The sequence below is a fragment of the Dermacentor variabilis genome, chromosome 11, assembly GCF_050947875.1.
Source record: "Dermacentor variabilis isolate Ectoservices chromosome 11, ASM5094787v1, whole genome shotgun sequence".
NCBI classification, from domain to species: Eukaryota; Metazoa; Arthropoda; class Arachnida; order Ixodida; family Ixodidae; genus Dermacentor; species Dermacentor variabilis.
In genome coordinates, this window is record NC_134578.1 from 10,378,105 (window position 1) to 10,397,615 (window position 19,511).

A 19,511-nucleotide genomic window follows, 5' to 3' on the forward strand; every position below is an offset into this window, starting at 1 on the left:
AATATACACCATGTCATGTGGAGCTCCGAGCTCCATACTGCGCCACTGAAGCGCAAAGCCAGCGACATGACGCTACGTCACCCCGAATGCATTCGTACTGGTACGCAAAACCGCGACGAGACGCTACGTCACTGCGCCTATGCCTACTTTCTCTCTCTTCTTTTTATGCGCTAGCACTGTGAGTGTGATGCTAGTCAGGTTTAATTGGGCACATTGCCAACGGACGACCTGAAAAATTGTGTGCGCCCTCTTTCGCGCAGCGGCAGAACTACAAAATTCGGTTGGAAAACGAGGCACATAGCCTCTATCACTAGCGGTAATATTTGGTCGCTACTCGACGAGCTGAGTTGGGCTGAGTCAGTTGCGTGTCATTAGATAACGTGGCCTATATATCTTCAACACTGGTCAGTCGGTTTTGCTGTCTCCAAGTAAAAAAAAAAAAAGAAAGGAAGAAAATCTCTCTCGCGCCAATCTATGGCGATCCTTTCCGTTTATTATAAGACAATGACGCGCCGTCTAAAATAACGCCTTCCATTGGCGACCCCTGTCTCGCGCATGCGCAGAATACTATTGCAAATGGTCCCCTCCAACCCAAAGACGGAAAACAAATGAAAGTAGTCAGTGCTTCGTCATGTCTGATCTACTCGCAAGTTTGTTAGTAAAGCCCTTGCTCTTGATATTCGGAGCTTGCGTGCGGGACTGATTTGAAATAACGCAGTAATGCTTCATTTAGAGCGCAGGAGGAATATTAGGACAGAAAGAAAAGAAGAGATATGTCAGTGTTCAACGGCTATCATCGTTGACCAATCAGGCTTATCGACGCGATAACAAATGTGACAGACTTCCATTGAATTGTTCTCATACCCGTGATCTTATCTCGAGGAATGTGTTTTCACTTCGCCTATACATGCACACTACCGTCAACCTGTCAATGTAGAAATTTATTAAGCCGATCACACGCATGCGATGCTCGCAGTTGGCGACCCTACATCGATCAGTCGCTGTATACTCTAATCTCGAGTACTTCTAACTTCTACAGACGTCATTGTAAATCCGGCACCTGATTCGCGCAGAACAAGTATACTTATCACTGCACTACGCTGTTCTAAACCGAAGTGAGTAGTTTATTGGTCACATCTCTAGGTACGAGGGGCCTCTGAAGTCGCTGACAAGGCCACGGTGCAAAACGTATATCTAATCTTCCGATACGTTTCATCTTGCGCACTCATCAGCATTTTATATCTGGCCTCATACTCTGTTTACTCTCATACACTCTATATCGGCGCCAATCTGATGGAAAGCTCGCACTTCGTAGACCTCTTTCACGAGCTGCTGAACAAGTGAAGGGTGCTTTCACAAGGACCGAGCGATGCTGCGTAAGGAGCCAGCCCAGCAAAAGCCGAACTGGTAAACCTGTTGGCCGAAAGTCAAAACTTCTTGCAATTGACCGCTTGGCTAATTACTTTAGACAGAGCAGGCCATAAAGCGGTCGGTCTTCTAGTTTCTCTTCACCTAATAAAAAAAGGCCAACCACTAATTCAATACTAAATTAATTCTGATGAGCACAAATGCGTACCTACAAGCTTTAGATGAAAGAAACCCACAAGCCAACGCCGATTCTGTTATTCTGCCGTACAGGGCGCACAGCGACACATATCGTATACTTAACTCATTCTTCCAACAGGCCTGATTAAAGTGTCGAACGAACTTCCAAACGCTGTTGTTGTGGTTAAAGATATTTCAACATTCCTGCAAAGAGAAAAATATAGAGAGAAGAAATGAAAGGCAGGGAGGTTAATCAGGACTGAACTTAGTTGCTCAGTCTATGCTAGGGATGCGTACTTACGTGAATGTGCTATGTCATACTGATGTGCCGATAGTCGTTCGTAGCTTTGGTTTATGTTTTATTTGGTCTTCGGTAGTTTGTTTTGCCTTCCCTGCTGGGACCCTCAGTCGAGGATTTCCAGTACTGTAATACAAACTGAAATAGATAAATAAGTAAGACAACCAATCATGTTCGGTTCCCACACGCTGCAATCAGCCGTGTGAAATCGGCCTCTAAAGTCTGTAGCTCTAACTTGCGCAAGGCTTACTGGTCATACATTGAAACGGGCACCACACGGGGACCGAGATCCAAGCGGCACGAAAAGTGGACGCTGCCCCCGCACGCCCAATTAAAACGTAGGCGTAGCCGTGACGTCACGTTGGCGTCGCGCCAATGAGGCGGTCACGCCTGGGCGAGGGAAAAGACCTCTCTCCATGCGGTCTCGCCCGCGCCGTCCGTCCAGCCCAAAACCGGTGTCGCCCATCGTTTTGTTTCGCTTCGTTCGCGTCGTCTGCTCTTCAGTCTCTGCCTTGGCTTCGGTGAGGTTGCGTTATCGCGGGGCGCTCAGACAAACGGAGACGGCAGCAGCGGCGTTTCTTTCGCTTTCATCCAAAAGCAAGTCCGTGTAACCCGTGGTTTTATTTTTTTGACCCAAAGAGGCGCCATGGTCGTCAAGGTGAGTGCAAGTGACCGCTAATTTGCCGACTAACGTATCATAGTTGCTCAACCGCGCCCCTCTAGAACAAATACTCGAAACTGCCGCTATCTCCCGTGGCCAAATTTTGAGAGCTAACAGACGAATCAGCCCTCTGTCTATAAGAGGTACACCAAAAGTTTGCACCGGAATTCCACTGCTTCATCGATTTTTTTCCCCTCTCGAAAGCATGTCACGCAACATGTTATATGCATATAATGGTCGGAGCACCGTTGCGTGATTTTGAAATTTCGGACCCCAGGGAAGTTATTAAACATGAAGATTAACGCAGCTGTGGCGAATGTCCGGCTTTGTGAAAAAGAAAGCAGATGACGCTGTCGGCCTTAAGAGATGATAGCTAATTTCACTGCGGAAGGATACTGTATCGACGCGTGCTATTGGAAGCAATGCCGTGCAATGGTTGAAATTTCTACATAACACTATGACCTTGGAGGTGAAATCAATACACTTTCCATGCATCAACTGCAACATCCAGATCGGTCGCTAAAGCAGACCCTTTTTAGTAATTTATAGCCTGAATAAAGGACCTCCTTTTCACGGATCGTTGCGGAAGGATACTGTATGCGTTCGCGGTGCAAGGAAGTAGGTCACACCTGTCACTTTCGCTCACCTTTCGCGGCTTCTATCTGAAATTTGGCTCCAACATAAAGCCATTTACAGCTTCGAGGGCAAAAGAAACAGCGAAATTTCCGCAATTCGAATACGCAGCGGCGTTCAAAACATTCTGACGGCACGCACATTGCCCGTCGTCTGCAAAAGTGAAAGTTCTAGAACAGGAATACTACCGAACAACCAATTGCCCGAAATGATAGCAGAGAGTTCCTGACGGGTCCCCATGGTTTTCTAAGGGCTCTATATGAGTTCTAAGCCTTAAGTTAGCTTTCTTTTTAAGTTTCGCGAATTTGCCATCTCTTAGGCAGCGCTTTACGTACTGTATAGTTCCAGAGCATGAACTCAGGGAAACATGTAGTTGGATTCGTAAGAATTGGCTCTTGGTTGATTTGCGCCTGCATTCGTGTGCTTAAACAGATTGATAACAAATCAAATTCTGGGCTGTTAGGTGGCAAAACCACCATCTGATTATGAGGCACGCCATATTGTGGGGAGGGGGGTAAGGGGGCTTCGGATTAATTTTGAACACGCGGGGCACCTGAATTCAAGTACGAGAGCGCTTTTGCATTTCTCCGCCATAGAAATGCGGCTGCAACCGACGCCGTAACTTCGAGGTCAGCAGCGCAGCGCGCATTTACTATACAATATATGGCGGCGGTTAAACAACACAGGCCTCACAGCACACGTATAATGCACATATACGCATCAAGAATTATGCCTTAAGGGCAAGTCTTTATCGCAATAAAAAAAAAATCGTCAGAGAGTGCCGAATGTCATCACGTCCCGCCGACGTGACGCGTCGACTCCTGCAGTGTAGCTCATCTCGGGCACGAAGGGCGTACAGATACGTACACTTTCTTCTTTTTGACTTACTACTACCTGCGTTTGCCGATGCTGGTGTATCTATGCACTCCAAGTTGTCGCTGAACTGCAGCTGAACATACTTATATTTAAGCGAATGGTGCACGATGGCGTGCTGTTTCTTTCCAACAATACATGCATGAAAGCGTCGACCTATACTAGGATCTGCCAGGTTCCAAGTGGGACAGGAATGTAAAAAAAAAGCATATACAAAAAAATTGTTATAAAAGGCCATGTGGCTAGATGGTATGAAACACGTGGACTAGAAGATGTCCGTAGCAGCGACGTTCCCATACGCGTTGCGTATTTCACAGCGATTACGATGAACAGCAGGACCGAGAGATAGAGCCGCAGTATCAGAGACGACCTCTAGCACTTGAAAAAAAAACTAAGCGATAACAGATGGCGTGGCGCTTTAACAATGACAGCGTTACGCGTAATCTCCACGGCGGCGTTCGAGCATGCTGCTTCTTTTTAGTACTCGAGTGCGGCGTGTATCACGTTTTGCTGAACTTCGGACCTAAAATCGTTGCTGAATTTATGATGCGAAGGGAGATAGATGCGCAAGCAATTTCTTTCCTTTTTTTTTTCTTTGACGTCGGGACTTAACGTGTCTTGGTATTGGTTGAAATGACGCTGCCCAGTAAGACCTATAAACTATCGCATTTTCTTTATTATGCCTTTAAAATTATTGTTGTTCTTATATTGCACGTATTTTTTAATATGTTCTATCGCACATAAAATTTAATCCTCGAACTTGTTTACTGGATGAGGCGGACGTTACATCCACGAGAAATCAAAATGCGCAACCGACTAATTATAACAAAATTACGCTAATTGAGCCTTTGACTAAATTCTTCACGGCACATATTGCAATTTCGTAATCGTAGCCCGTTAGTTTGTAACGCTATCCACTCGGATCAAATTGTCAGGACGACAGCAGTATGGAGATAGTCATTCCCAGAGTGTCGAATCCAGTGTCGTAGTATTTTTTTCTGTTATATATATATCTTTTTTTTGGGGGGGGAGGGGTGTAGCAAAGAGATGGTTAGCACTTGACAGAGGAAGGAGGGTGAGGGGGATGGTGGGCAGGTGGGTGCTATCACACGTTGTGACACCACCCCCTTTGACCCCCCCCCCCCTCCTTTCTGGTTATGCCACTGGATTCACCTGCCTGAAACCTAGAACTTGCATCCGAGATGAAGCTGTAAGGAAGTTGCATTCTTCTGACGCGCACTTCAGAGGTATGTGTCAGTAATTTGTGCCTCCGTTGCCTAAGCATCCCCAGACTTCTAATTACCTGCTTCTCATTTTTCTACTCGACATAACCATCTTTCTGACAAAACTTCTAACCTGTTTCAACCAATACGTTGAACACGTCCGCATCCACCAAGCCGTACTTTAAAAGTTTTTTTCCTGTTCGGAACGCTCTCTGCCTTGTTTGTTCTACGGGCGTTTCCTTTGCCACAACAGTCCGCAGACTGGCACGAACCATGGATGCCTCTGCTTTCAGTTAAAAGAAAAAAAATTGTTTTATCAGCGCAGATGGATGCGTTTCGTCACGCTTTCTTACGTGCGCGCGGTTCTTTATATAATAATCTTATATAAAGGGACGTATCAGTTCGGCTGAGTAATTGCAGCGCGCCACCGTGAAATGAGACACTCGGGCACAAAGAAAGGACGCAGACGGCACTGCATACGCGCCATCGTAGGAAAGCCAAACCAATCAATCGCGTACGTTCTTTATGTCCGAGTGTCTCATTTCACCGTGGCGCGCTGCAATCAGTCGTTACGTGTATATAATCAATCAGCCCTAACCTTAGCTGTTATAGTTAGGGGCCGCAGACTGATGGTAATCTGATCGCACCGCTGCGCGCGTGATGTTTTCTTGAACAGAAGACAACCGAATTGTTTTACTCGCTTTTCGAAGGAGACCTGCAGGCCGCGATGATGCGACGATCCCATCCCAATTATTTTCCTTTTTTGCGCTTCGTTATTGGTGCGATCGGCGCTCCTATGTCATCAGCAGCTAGGATTGGTGGGCCGGGAGCTGTGAAGGGCAATAGATTTAAGAATAGATTTAAGAGGAATAGATTTAAGCGAAAGTAATCGTTACGTTACACCAACGAAATTCTCTACTCTTGTGTCCTGTCTGCACGCCTCACCTCTTTTTTGCATTATGAATCCTTACCAACTAGCTCAGCTTTCGGTCGTTCTAAATGATACCGACCTTGCGTCGTTGCGTCGCCCCCCGTTGCCACCCCGCACGCACCTACGGAGCGACTAAACCTTCTACATTGCTTCAATCTTGCATTCTTGAAGTTCACTCCATCTCCGCCAAGCGTCGCTACAGTGACTGCACCCCTAGGCGCGCACATCGAGGCACACTAACGCACCCGTTTCCTTTGCAACTGCTTCTGCTGCAGCTTCTCTCTGTCTCGAATGCGACAATATGACGAACGCAAAAAAAGTACGCATGAATTGGCAAAAACATGTTGAACAAAAGAAAGAGCGATAACACTGACCAAAAAAAGACAGATGGGTTAGAAACTTTCAAGGCGCTTCGGCTTCCGCCGCACGGAAGCCTTGTTCACGAAGCGTCTCAAAACTCTGTAACCTGTACTTTTTTGGTCGGCGTGTTTCGCTATTTCGTTTAACGTTTCGGCCGTACGAGATGTCGTCAAACCATCGATTTCATTGGCAAAAATAAATACTGGCCGTAAATATTAAAAAAAAACGATATGTTGTCATATATGAAGTAGATATCTTTTATCTTCAGGTAACTTCTGAAAGATTTTTACAGCGAAAGCTTTATATGATTAACCTTCCGCAGTTTTTTCGGGGTCCGGCAACAGAAACGGACTTATCGATATCTAAAAAACACATACGGGTATAGTGCGGCGGCGCAAATGTCAAAATGCGGAATAGATGAGGACGCTCGCCGTGAACAATAGCGTGACGTCAAGGTTATCGCAGTATGTAAGCAGGAGAGGTATCAGCGCTAAAAACAGCTGCGTTATCGATCAGGCGGACACGCATATTTAGTACACCCGAAGAACAACATGCGTACGAGGAGTGCCGGAGGGAACAGCAACGAGAATGTTAACGGCGCCGGCGCGAAACGACCACCGACGAAGAACGTTCCCGCGATGCTGAACGAAAACGACAATCGCGAGCCCGGGCACCTCGGAAGGAGCAACGACGCCAGTCTCTCAACGCAAAAAGATGACAACCATTCCACTCTGTGAAGATGGAATGGCAGCGAAGGCGCTTTGCTTTTCGTTTCAGACCTTCGACTGCCGTCAGCTTTTGCTACCATTACATCTTCACTTGCAGAGTGGAATGGTTGTCATATTTTAAAACCAATTTGAACCGCAACAGCCGTAACGGAGAGTTATACTAATGGATGAGACTAGGTGAACTTGCAACACAGCTTGCACACGGCATAGCTTTTATCCACCGTGGTATACAAGGAGCAAGGACTCAAGGCGACATCCGCACACGAACAAGGAATTACTTATGCACGCGGACATGCAGTCTGGTTCCATTCTCCTCCCTCTTGTTTTTCTATTCTTTCCGGTCACAAATCGTCAAAGCCGAGGACGACGCACACAAAACCGCACGGCGAGCCTCAAAGGGACGCTTATACGCACGTATGGCATCCGGCCGGCACGGAATAACGGCGCTCGCTTTGACGTCGACCGTGTAGGCGCCCAGTCACGACCACGGACCCAACAGCACAAACACACATATACGCAAGCTCTCGTAAGCACGCACCAACGCATACACGCGAGCGCTTGCTCCGAGGCCTGTTCAGCAGTACGTGCGCTGGCTGCCTCGATCGGGCCGGCCTTCGATCGTGACGCCGCCCCGCGGACGAGGGACGCGTCTTTGGGACGTGATTCGTCCCCGCGATGCTCACGTTTTGCCGACCGCTGCCGCCACATCTGCGTTGGGTGTGGACGGAACACGATGTGCAGGGCGACGCATGGACTCGTTGGACTAACTGCCCGCGGGGCCAGCCCAGGACGACTCCTGTTCAGGCGTGCACTTTCTACGGGCGGACTCTGCAGCGAACATTTCGGTCTTCATGGTGTGGATATATAGCGTGACTCTATCTATAATAAAATCAGATTAATGGCCCTTTAGCATCGGCGTCCCACGAGTATTAAGCAGGAACGCTGCCCCGACATTGATACTGCGCTCAGATGGGTATAAGAGCTCGGGCTGTGCGTTATAGGTTAAGGCAGTCGAAGGATGGAAGCGAGAAAAATGAACCCTTGTTAATTTTATTGTTTTTCTTTTTTCAGGCGCTTGAACGTCGGTGCTGATTATTTTAGAAACTCTAAATTTCGAAAAATCTGACATCATGCGTGCACACAGTCAAACCCACAAAGAACAGATCATTCTAGACTGGTCTCATCGTTTTTTTCTAAATGAAGTTAAACTGCTGGTGAGGTGCGGACACAGAGGCATGAACATCTGTTTTGCTTATAGGTGTGAATGCAAATACAGTGATGGCTTTGTACCCCGCCCTCGTTTATCGCTCCACTCATAGGATGTTCGCTGACTCGCCTAATTTTCACTCCTAAGGCGAAGTTACTTTATGAGCACGCCGTAGTGGAGGACTCCGGAAATTTCGACCACCTGGGGTTCTTTAACGTGCACCTAAATCTAAGTACGCGGGTGTTCTCGCATTTCGCCCCCATCGAAATGCGGTCGCCGTGGCTGGGATTCAATCCCGCGACCTCGTGCTCAGCAGCCTAACACCATAGCCACTGAGCAACCACGTCGGGTGAAGTTAGCTTCAAATACAATATGTGCCAGTGCACATACCATTGTCTCAGCTACTCCGCCCTGAAGGTAATGGTACAAGCGTTTCCCCATTTGATTGATAGTGAATCTGACTCATCTTTGTGGGTTACGAAATATATGAAGTGGGTTAGACTTACTGCTTCTTGAAACAACAGGTTCGGTTGTAATTAAGTGATACTATATTCTCCGCTATTTTACCTTCCTTCTTTGCATCTTTTTCCTTTTTTATGTTGTTCATTTCATGCATTCCTTCCAATTAATGCATAGCGGGTCCTTAGGTTGACCATTCTGACACTGTTCATCATTTAATAGTCAACAACAACAAACGTGCAATTGTTAAAGAGACGCTAAAAAAAGACTCCTTGATCTGTTTTAGGAAATCACCCGTCTAAGATACCAGAAAAGACTCTTACCACGAGAAGATGCCTGGTATGCGAGAAAAGAAGAAGTAAACAACGGGTGGCTACATTAAAGTTCTCGTGCCAGCCATCGCGATGTCATGAAATTTGACGTCACAGGGCACGTGGTAGGGAGGATTACGCTCCCATTCTGATCGACTGTAGTTAATTCTTTATCGGCAAAGATAAACGACGTATATTGCATTCTAAAGGAGCCATAGTCTGAACTTAGCAAGTTTCAGTATGTTTATTGAGCGAAAACGACCAAAATACGAGAACAAAGATACTTAGAAATCCCTGACGTCACACTGACGTCACACTTTGACATCCCTGACGTTCCGGTGCTGGAGCTCCGGCGTGAAATTAAAAAAAAAAGTGAAGCCATGACTTTCATTCGCTCATTTAATAATCAACCTATTAACGAGAAATTAATGAAAGTAAAATTCTGAATGAACGCTTTATTAATCTAAACTGTTCTAGTGTTTCTGTGCAGTGTCGCTTTAAATCGAAAACGAGTTAGTTGACCGCGTTTGGCGACCTTGGAACGCACGGTAGCTCTCGCGGCAAAAAGCAGGAAACCGACCGAGCTTATGCACAGTCACACGCGTACCGTACGGCGTTCCATCCTTGAGTAAAGCTGCATGCCTGCTGTTCATCCGAGACGTGTGCAAACACTCTCGAACCGCACGGCGCAACGACGGGAAAGAGACCGCGCGCTCTCGCTCGCAAAACAAAGGAGGTGCGGTCTTTCAAACGGGATGCGACACAGAGCCGCGACTTGTCTTGGCTGAAGCCGGGATGACAGGCAACGGGACACGCCCGGTTCTCCGTTGCATCCAGGCAGAGTTGAGTCGTCAAAGGGTGTCGTTTGTGCGATATCCTCGTTGTGTACGTGCGTCAGTATAACTCGGCCTTCGCGTGCCTTCCAGCGCGGATTGAAAAAGAAGACGCTTTTCGCCCGACACCGCATGCTGGCCCCTGGAGGGGAGGAGAAGACGTGCCATGATCAGCAGTCAATCCGAAGCCGTTGTATGCTTAATTGTGCAACAGCCGGGAATGTGCGCGACGTCACAATAGAGAGTTTCAACTTGTCCGTAAACGTATTGTCATTTGGTGGAGCACCAGAGTGGTGTAGTGCACAGCAGCGCTGATAGCGACATCTTGTGACGCAGAATTTGACCATGAGGACGCACAAAGCCACTACTGAATTGATGCACCATATTACACTTGACTCTGTCCTAACTGTTGGCGTAAAGCTTTGGTAGCGACGTGATCGCTAACGCGCATTCTTTTTAGGATTTTCCTACAACTGAACAGACACACAAAACGTAAAATGTTTCAAACGCATTATAGTTGGACAAATTGTCACAAGGTGTCTCTACCAGCTTGTTACGTCATCATTAAAAATAAGATAGATAGGAGATTAGACAGAATAAGAGAGAGAGCTCGGTGGCGCAACGCACCACTGCGTTTCAAAGCTCATGGGGACGATCGTAGCATACATTCATTCATCCACCATCATCATCATCATCATAATCATCATGTGCTGTATACGGCTCCCGTAACCCGGTAATCTGTAAAGCGAGGACGTGTCTTCGCGTATGTGGGTCATGGACTCTCCTATAGCCGTATGGCGCCCCCACTCGTGTCTATAGTGTAGCGTTACCAATAACAGGCGCCCGTTGTTGCAGCTTTGCTCGAGGGTTCGAGAAGACACGGCGCCCCCGTCTCACTAAACCGGGCTGTATCTAATCTCTCTTTCTCGCTCCCTTTTTTGCATCTAGTTTGATAACTTATATTGTCGCCTCTGATGGCGTCAGCGCTCATCCACTGGTAACCGTGATTTCTTCCCAATTTGACCTAATAACTACCTGTCCAACGCAGAATAATAAAATAAAAAATGCAAAGGATGGATGGTGGATTGATGGATGGGTGGATAGAGGTTTAGATAAGATAGATAGATAGATAGATAGATAGATAGATAGATAGATAGATAGATAGATAGATAGATAGATAGATAGGTAGATAGATAGATAGGTAGATAGATAGATAGATAGATAGATAGATAGATAGATAGATAGATAGATAGATAATTACTTGGAACAAACATGTAAAAGGATACGAAACTTACGTTAGATAAATAAATTGGAATAGCGAATCGATTCCCTCCTTTTTATTTAATAGCTCACTTACTCCAGAAATGCCACACACAAAAAAATTAAAGATAGTTTGATTCTAAGTGCGCATTTGTCTCGGACCTATGGACATGGGAAAGCTCACGGCGACTTCATTTCCTATCCACAAACGGTGCAATGCATAATAAAAATAAAACAAATAAACCGTACGATGCAAGCATGAGTGCAACTTAGACCAGCAAAATCACACAAACTAAATAAATAAATAAATAAATAAATAAATATGGGAGGGTATTTAGAGAACATGTTTTATAGTGTGATGCACCTAAAGCAGGAGCTGACCTGACGACAAGAATAATAATGACGATGGTGACACAACAATGTGACGGCATAGGAGATGACGATAATGACCACGGCGACACGATGGCGGCACGATTACTGCGGCAGCAGACCTACGATGAGGCCGACGACAACGATCTATAGGCACGATGACAGTGGCGGTGTGATGACGACATCATGATGGCCTGCGGCGACATGAAGTTAAGGCTCACATAAATAGCATGTCCGAGATCTATTCATGGATGGAAGCCGCTTTTAACGCGCTAGCGTTAAGGGCCCCGTATCACAATATATCCGGTGTCGGCGTCGGACGTCACTTGGCGAAAAGTAATTCCGAACCACAACCACGCAGGCCCTCCGCGAGGCGCAGATGCGTTACTGAGCTAATTGAATTCCTCAAAGTAAACTGCGAAGAAAAATCGCAATGTACGACCCGAACGCAACCTACAGATATGATAGCGTCGGAGTTTAATTTGAATATACCCGAAAACGGAATTCTGTTACGCGGAAACTGTGTAGACGCGATTACGTCAGACGTGATCGAAATAAACGCGATTGCGATACCTTGCGACGGACGTCACGAAACTGGGCTGTAGTGCCCTTAACCGCCGAGGCCTGTGAGACACGAGCAAACGAACACCCAAACGCTCTAATATAGGACCACCGGCGAGCCCCCCTTCACTGCGCGTTTTAACGCCCGATCCCAAGCAAAACGCGGCAACACGCCGGGCAGCTGGACCTGCCGCACACCCACAGCCTTCGGCGTGCACGCAGTGAACGTGATACGCGTAAGCCCCTTGTGACCGGCGAACTTCAAGTCACGTCCGTGCGCGATCAATTCATGTATAGGCGCGGGGGCCCCTTCACCCTTTCCCGCGCTCTTCCTCTCGCTTTCCCGGCGGTGACCCGTGAAACCCGCGACCTGGATGCATGCTGCGCTGTTGCTGCACACACACACGCGTGCAGGTTGTTGCCCGCTGGGCAATGGATGGAAAGCCGTGCGCAACGGAAGCTCTCCCCCCCTCCCTCCAATTATCTGCTCGTTGCTTTGGGCAGGCCCGCGGCCAAGACCCAGTTCTGGACGGGGCCAAGCGCGAGACGCAACTGGCTTACATACTGGCCGTTGATTTGCGCCGGCCAGCCATGGCACATACATCGCTTGCTCTGCCAACACGACTACAGCTGTGGATCAAGTGCAGGGCTCTGCTATAGGCACCGGGCGGCCGTCGTCAGCGGCGCGTCAGCGAACGAAGTGCTGGCGAACAGCGCCGCGAACGGCAGAAGTTAGAGTAAACGTCACTTGCAGGGCGTCCGCAGACAGAGGGACCTCAATCGGTCCCTCTGTCTATATGTACGCGCTGTAAGTGATGTCTACAATGGAATACTAACTAGCCCGTACCCAAACCCTGCCACAGAAGTTAGAGCACCGGCATGTGAAGCAGACGATGGGACGAAGGCGATCACGGTGCATCCGGTGAATTCGCACTGCGGGTTTTAAGGCTTGAGGTACCGGAAAACGGCATTCTCGTGCGTCTGCTTTTGGGAAAGGTCGCACTTGTACGAGGCAGGCCACATTCATGGCACCATGTAATATATGAAGCAGAAAATTAGTGTAAATTGCGATGCAAATGCACTCCGCCAACAGTGGCGGAGTGCACCGTGGTTAGCTAAGACGTGAAGCACCAGTATACTTATTCCAGATGTTATTGTGCTGTGCATGTTAACATCGTCGCGTATAGTTAATCGTGTAAATAGGGGAACAGCAAACAATAATCAGCGACGATGTATGAAAAATGCGTAAAATACGTACCATTGGTATCCAGGAGGAACACGGGGGAAGCGGGAGAGGGAAATTCAAGACGATAAGCAAAACAACAACAAGGTAAAAGCTGGAGCCAATGTTTCGACAAGCGGACTTGTCGAAACGTTGGATGTGGAACCTGGATGCGTGCCACTGGGCATGTGCCCCAGGGGCCAGCGGGCATCTGCCGTTCTTCAATAAACCTTCTTTGACGTCATCTTTGGTCACTGATTGTATCACAACAACGGGACACCTATACACGGGGACGCCCATGTAATGCGAATTTTTCTTGCAAATTGGGGTCGACGTCGAAGTTGTGGTTTTTTTTTTTTCAGGCTCTCAAAAAAAAAAAAAAGCGCGTTCTTGCCAAATATGACATTTAACATCGCGTTCGTGCTCTTTAAGGGCTTTGCATGGGAAATATTGAGCTAAGAGGCTTTTGCTGCTACTGAAGCGGTTTATGAAGCCTGTTCTGATTTTCTCGTTAATCATACAATGAAGAAGTACTTGTTAGAAGACTACAAAGATTACCAGAGCGACTGCAGTGGATATGAGTGATAACACGTAGGCTTGTTCGTGTACTATTAGCCTCCAATGACACTTCTGTGTTTATAGTACGCGCGCTTCTCTCGTGCCGATGCCAGCTGCTGTCGAGCACCTCTACAACGAACGCCCCTAGAACGGAATGACCCGTATAACCGAGCAGTCGTGTGTGCTTGAATCACTTTCTTCTTGCGTCACGAGCGGGAGCGTGTCAGTTTGTCCCATTCTCGCCTCGGGGCAGATAATGCTTTGGGACGTTGTGTTAAACTGCACCCCCGCCTTCGGGGTCGACTCTCATCCCCCAGTCATTTCCACGTACACAGCAACATAACATTTGGGGTTTTACGTGCCAAAACCACTTTCTGATTATGAGGCACGCCGTAGTGGAGGACTCCGGAAATTTTGACCACCTGGGGTTCTTTAACGGGCACCTAAATCTAAGCACACGGGTGTTTTCGCATTTCGCCCCCATCGAAATGCGGCAGCCGTGGCCGGGATTCGATCCCGCGACCTCGTGCTCAGCAGCCCAACACCATAGCCACTGAGCAACCACGGCGGGTACGTACACAGCAGAATGCTACGAACACGCTGCGAGACTTCGTACCGTCTTCGGGTTCAACACAGGTTGTACCATTTCTTACCGGAGTAAAAAAAAAATTCACCGACGATTACGATACACCCTAATGCGAAATATATGGATGTTTTCATTTCGCGATACATTGCCTGGCGCGGACAATCTGTCTCGTGGGGCGCATTGCAAATGGGGCGAATGGGCCCGACTGTACGTCGTCATCGGGAGATCGCGAGAGGCAGCAAGTGGGTGACGCGTGGGCGCGATTCACAGCAGTCGCCGCAGACAGACCTCCGCTAATGCAGTGCTTTGTTTCCATATGTGATATCGGTGGACGCGCTCTCCGCATGTCATCGGTGAACAGACGACGGCGCGCTACTCTATCGCCGTCTTTCATCCGCCGCTGCGCTGCGCGTTCGCTCTTTTATCCTTCGCTGTGGTCGTTCACTCGCTTACGCCGACGCTCAACGCAGGAACGGGCGCCTAGGAGCTGCTCTCTCAAATTATGGACAAAAACAAAAGAAAAAGAAAAACGGAGTCGTACGTCTAACTTTTTTGTTTATTGAGCTGATCACACACGTGTCGGCAAGTTCCCGTACTGGGGGCGAAATGCGAAAACACCCGTGTACTTAGATTTAGGTGCACGTTAAGGAATCCCAGGCGGTCAAAAGTTCCGGAGTCCTCCACTACGGCGTGCCTCATAATCAGAAAGTGGTTCTGGCACGTAAAACCCCATAATTTAATTTAAGTTCCCGTTCTCTGGTCTATTGTAAGCAATTTTATCTCTGCAATGCTTCGTCATTTTTAATGTCTTAGAAGCAAGCCCAATCTTCAGTCATGGTCCATTTCACAGAGCTTATAGCGCGACGAGAGCTGTCGATGGCGGCAGGTGCGAACACGTCGGTGCGTTTGCGTTCGCCGTCGATGCGCAGCAAACAGCCATGTGCCGGACGCAACTAGAGTTGGGAAGCCCGAGGAAAGAAAATGTACCCCGAAAAGAAGAGTTAAGACGGCAAAATGGCGACTACGAATCTGAGTGATCGCCTGCGCGTAGCCCAAGCTCCAGAGCCTTTACCGCTGCGGAGACGAAGACAGACAATTTTCATGGGACACGAAGCTTTTGCGTATGAACGGCTCCTTTATCAATGCCAGAGCTACTACACGATAGCAAAGCGGTGTAGGAAATGTACAATGCTCGGCGATTGAAACGCAATATTGGGAGCGCATAGCTGCCACCATTTCCTTTCTTTTTTGCGCCACAGGTGAGCACTATGTAGGTGATCGCCGTGGGACCAAATTCAGTTACCATGCGTCACAAAGGTTCTCGCTTTTACTGTACACCACGATGCATCAGTTTGGTGTCACCAGCGCTTACAGACATCGCAAAAAGCGCCAGCGACTATGCGCTTCGAGTATCGCGTTTCAATTGCCGAGCACTGTAGTACGTACTGTTGCCTACCAGACCACGCATATCCAGTCTTTCCGCCGCTCCATCTGGTGAGGTCGCGATAATAAACGATTGAAGTGAATGGCCTAGCCGGCCTCAGCCATGTTTCAGCAACTGTTTGTGCACCCGAAAACGCAGCGTGTTTGATCAGATTCGGTTCCACTTGTTATTTTATTTCGGCAACGCAAAACAAGCAAAAAAAAAAAACGACGGAACATATTAAATCAACGTAGCTGGCGGCAGTGCCTGCTGAGCCCGACCCGGCGTCACGTGCTACTGCATTCGTGGCGCCGCCGGCGCCACCAGTCCAAATTCATGCCTCGCCCGGTGCCTTCAGGCTGGAGCGTATTTGGAGGAACACGAAACGACTACGCTAAATCAGGGCCCGCATTCAGAAGAAAGGACTTGCGCTAGAAGCGTTAGGAAGAGCAAAGGCCGACAAATCGTGATGTCGGACATGTTATTGGCGAAGCCAGTGGCAATCAGCAGTTGTTCTAGGCTTCTTTCGGGTCCTCCACTCGCTTTGCTTGGACAGCTGTCTGGTCGAGCACAAACGTCCCTTCCTTGAATTCCTGTCCGTAAGTGCCACAGACAATTCCAGAGGGGGTGCCTGGTTTGGCAACTGCGAGACATGTGCCGGCACTTGGGCGCTGACAGAAATAAACAAAATAATTTCTGCCTCTACTTCCGTCGAATGACTCACAAATCCACACCTGCTTGCAAGTCTACACGACGTGCAGGTGACCGTCTTATTACGACGCCGATCGCTATTACGGCGGGAGCACGCCCCAACGGCACCATATAAGGGCAAGCTCTGAATCAAAACGCCATTCGTTATACGACGGACCCCGGGCCCGTATCCACGTGAACGAACTACTGCGCAATTCGTCCACGAGACAAGCAGCTGGAAAAACCAACAGGGATCAGTCCGAGCAATGGTCTCGTAATACAGGTTCGGGAAGGAGCAGGAGGAGGAGATAACTTTGTTGTGTGCCCTGCGAGTTTGTGCGGAGGCCCAAAGGCCCCGCCTAGGTGACGGCCAGAAGTTCGTGGGTCCTGGAGGCATCCTCGGCCCGCTGGACGACCATAGTTGATCATCAAGGGTGGGGCTGAGCAATGCGAGGGAATTACAGCTACGCAATGAGCTTCACGTATTTTCTCATTGACACAATGATCATCGCAGTTAATGTTCACCTCAGCTACATGTATGTTAGAAAGAACGCTATAAATGTAAGGGCGAAAGGCATAATGGCGCAGAATTTGCGCACATGGGAAGTTGCCCACAGGAGCCGCGATGTTACGTGGGACGGGGAATAGGCGAAAAGGGGGGGGGGGAGGAAGAGGGGGAGGCCGACAACCGTCGGCCAAGACCCAGATTCGGCGCCGATCAAAGACAATGGGGACCGCGTGCTCATTACCGCGCCATCTCATCACTGCTCCGTCTATCCGCCCTCGGGGGCGTCTCGTCCTGTCAGCGGCAACGACAGTGACGACGGGGACACCTCGACTGTATACCGCTGCAGTATAACATGCGCTCGCTGCGCATCGCGCGTCAGATATCGGGAGCTCCTTGAAGACGCGCCGGGCAGCCCCCCCTTGTTTTGTATCGCGCGTCCGTGAGGGGCCAAGTGTGGCTCGCGTCGCTGATTGGAGTCTTCGCCCCCGACTGGGGACCCCCGACTGCGACTCTTCTCGCGGCTTATAAAAGGCGGCGCGCCGCCCTTGCAGCGGCTTCAGCAGTTGGGCCGTGTACGGAAGGATGTACGAGTGCGAGTGGTTCGTGCGAGACTGCAGCTTCAGAGTTGAGGTAAGCCGGCAGTCGGGCGGTATACGTATGCCGCAGAGTTCAAGCCCCCTTCCCCCCCCCCCCCCCAAAAGGAAGAAGAAGTGGCCGGAGGGAACTCTGGCGCTGTAGTATCTATACGGGAGGTGCAAGTATATACAGGGTGTTTCAGCGAACTTTCAAAAATCTTTAGAAGTTGCCTGTGGCAGATGTCACCGTTCTAGTTCATGAGCTGGTCTACTGGAAGCGGCGGACACTACTTGAAAAAAAAAAATTGAGATGCAAGATCGACGAATTAACAAGAATTCACTAATTATCTTATGACCCATATTGCAATTTACAAATTATAGCCGTGGAATTCGCAACGCGGATCCACTTGGAACGAATTTCCAAGATGACACCAGTTTCGAGATATAAATTCCCGAAATTTGCGGAATAATGGATTGGGGTTCCAGTTCATTTGTTAAGAATACGTCGTTTCATGCAATGAATCACACAAGTAACTGCAAAGTTCGGCAATTTAATCTCGAAACTGGTGTAGTCCTGAGAATTCGTTCCAAGTGGATCCACCTTTTGAAGTCCACCGCTAGAATTTCTAAATTGCAATGTGGGCCATAAGGTAATTAGCTAAAATTTAATGAGTCCATTCTTTATAATTATTCTATTTTGCATTTCAATTTTTTGTGCAGCTAGTGTCCGCTGCCTCCAGTAGACCGGTTCATAAACTAGAATTGAGCTATCTGCCGCAGCTAAACTTTAAAAAACGTTGAAAGTGTTCGCTGAGAGAGAGAGAAAATAATGCAGAGAAAGGCATGGAGGTTAACAAGAGGTAGTTCCGGTTGGCTACCCTGCGCAGGAAGGGTTAAGGGGGATAAAAAGAGAAACAGAGTGGAAGGGAGAGATAGAAAGAAAGAGAGACAAGCACGAACAAAGCGCGTACACTACAGAGCGGTAGGGGGCGGCATTCTCAGAGTCTGTCGTGAAGCGCCGTAGCCCGCAGGAACCTTAATAACGCGATTAAGGCCTTCAACACGAATGTTCTTTCGGAGCATTGGCCTAAAGCTTTTAGTTCTGATAGTGGACGATTGTCCAACCGGTCCAGCCCTCTGCACATCACTTGTCTCTGAGCACTATGTCGCGGGCAGACACAGATAATATGTGCGAGCGTCTCGTCGATGTTGCATGCGTCGCACGTGGGGCTGTTGGCCATTCCAATGAGGAAAGCATATGAGTTCGTAAAGGCAACGCCTAGCCACAGACGGTAGAGCATGGTCTGTTCACGTCGTGGTAACCCAGGCGGGAGGTGCATCCGTATGTCCGGAGGCAGCGAACGCAACCGACACTTGGTTAAACATTTGAGTCCGAAACACCCTGTATATGGCGGTTCGGTCAGCACGATAACGATGGCTAGCTGGTACGTGGATTTGCCTGGACGTTGGTCCTTCTGGCTCCAATTAGGTTTATAGCTTTGCAAAATTGATTATTTCCAACAAGCTCATTGCGCTATGAATGCCACAATTCGCAGTGATCACGTACATGGGGCAGAAGCTAATTGCCTCACTGCGCTTAAGTACTATAAAGGACGCTCTGGATGTTTAGAATGATAAATTGCAATAAATAATGCCACAACAACGTTCGAAGACCCAATTACGAAGATTAGACAAAT

The 19,511-nt window shown here is 48.4% G+C and overlaps 1 protein-coding gene across 4 annotated transcripts in view; it reads left to right on the top strand.

The window, feature by feature from the left end:
• The first annotated feature begins 2,311 nt into the window (after window positions 1–2,311).
• LOC142563991 (uncharacterized) overlaps window positions 2,312–19,511 on the top strand; it is an 88,918-nt gene continuing 71,718 nt past the window's right edge. For 2 of the 4 annotated variants that reach the window (XM_075674773.1, XM_075674774.1), the window contains exon 1: window positions 17,630–17,869. In XM_075674773.1, coding sequence (XP_075530888.1) covers window positions 17,822–17,869 — 48 coding nt within the window. In that variant the 5' untranslated portion in view covers window positions 17,630–17,821. Of the gene's footprint in view, window positions 2,502–17,627; window positions 17,870–19,511 lie in introns of those variants that run through there. The other 2 variants (XM_075674772.1, XM_075674771.1) reach the window with 2 other exon arrangements.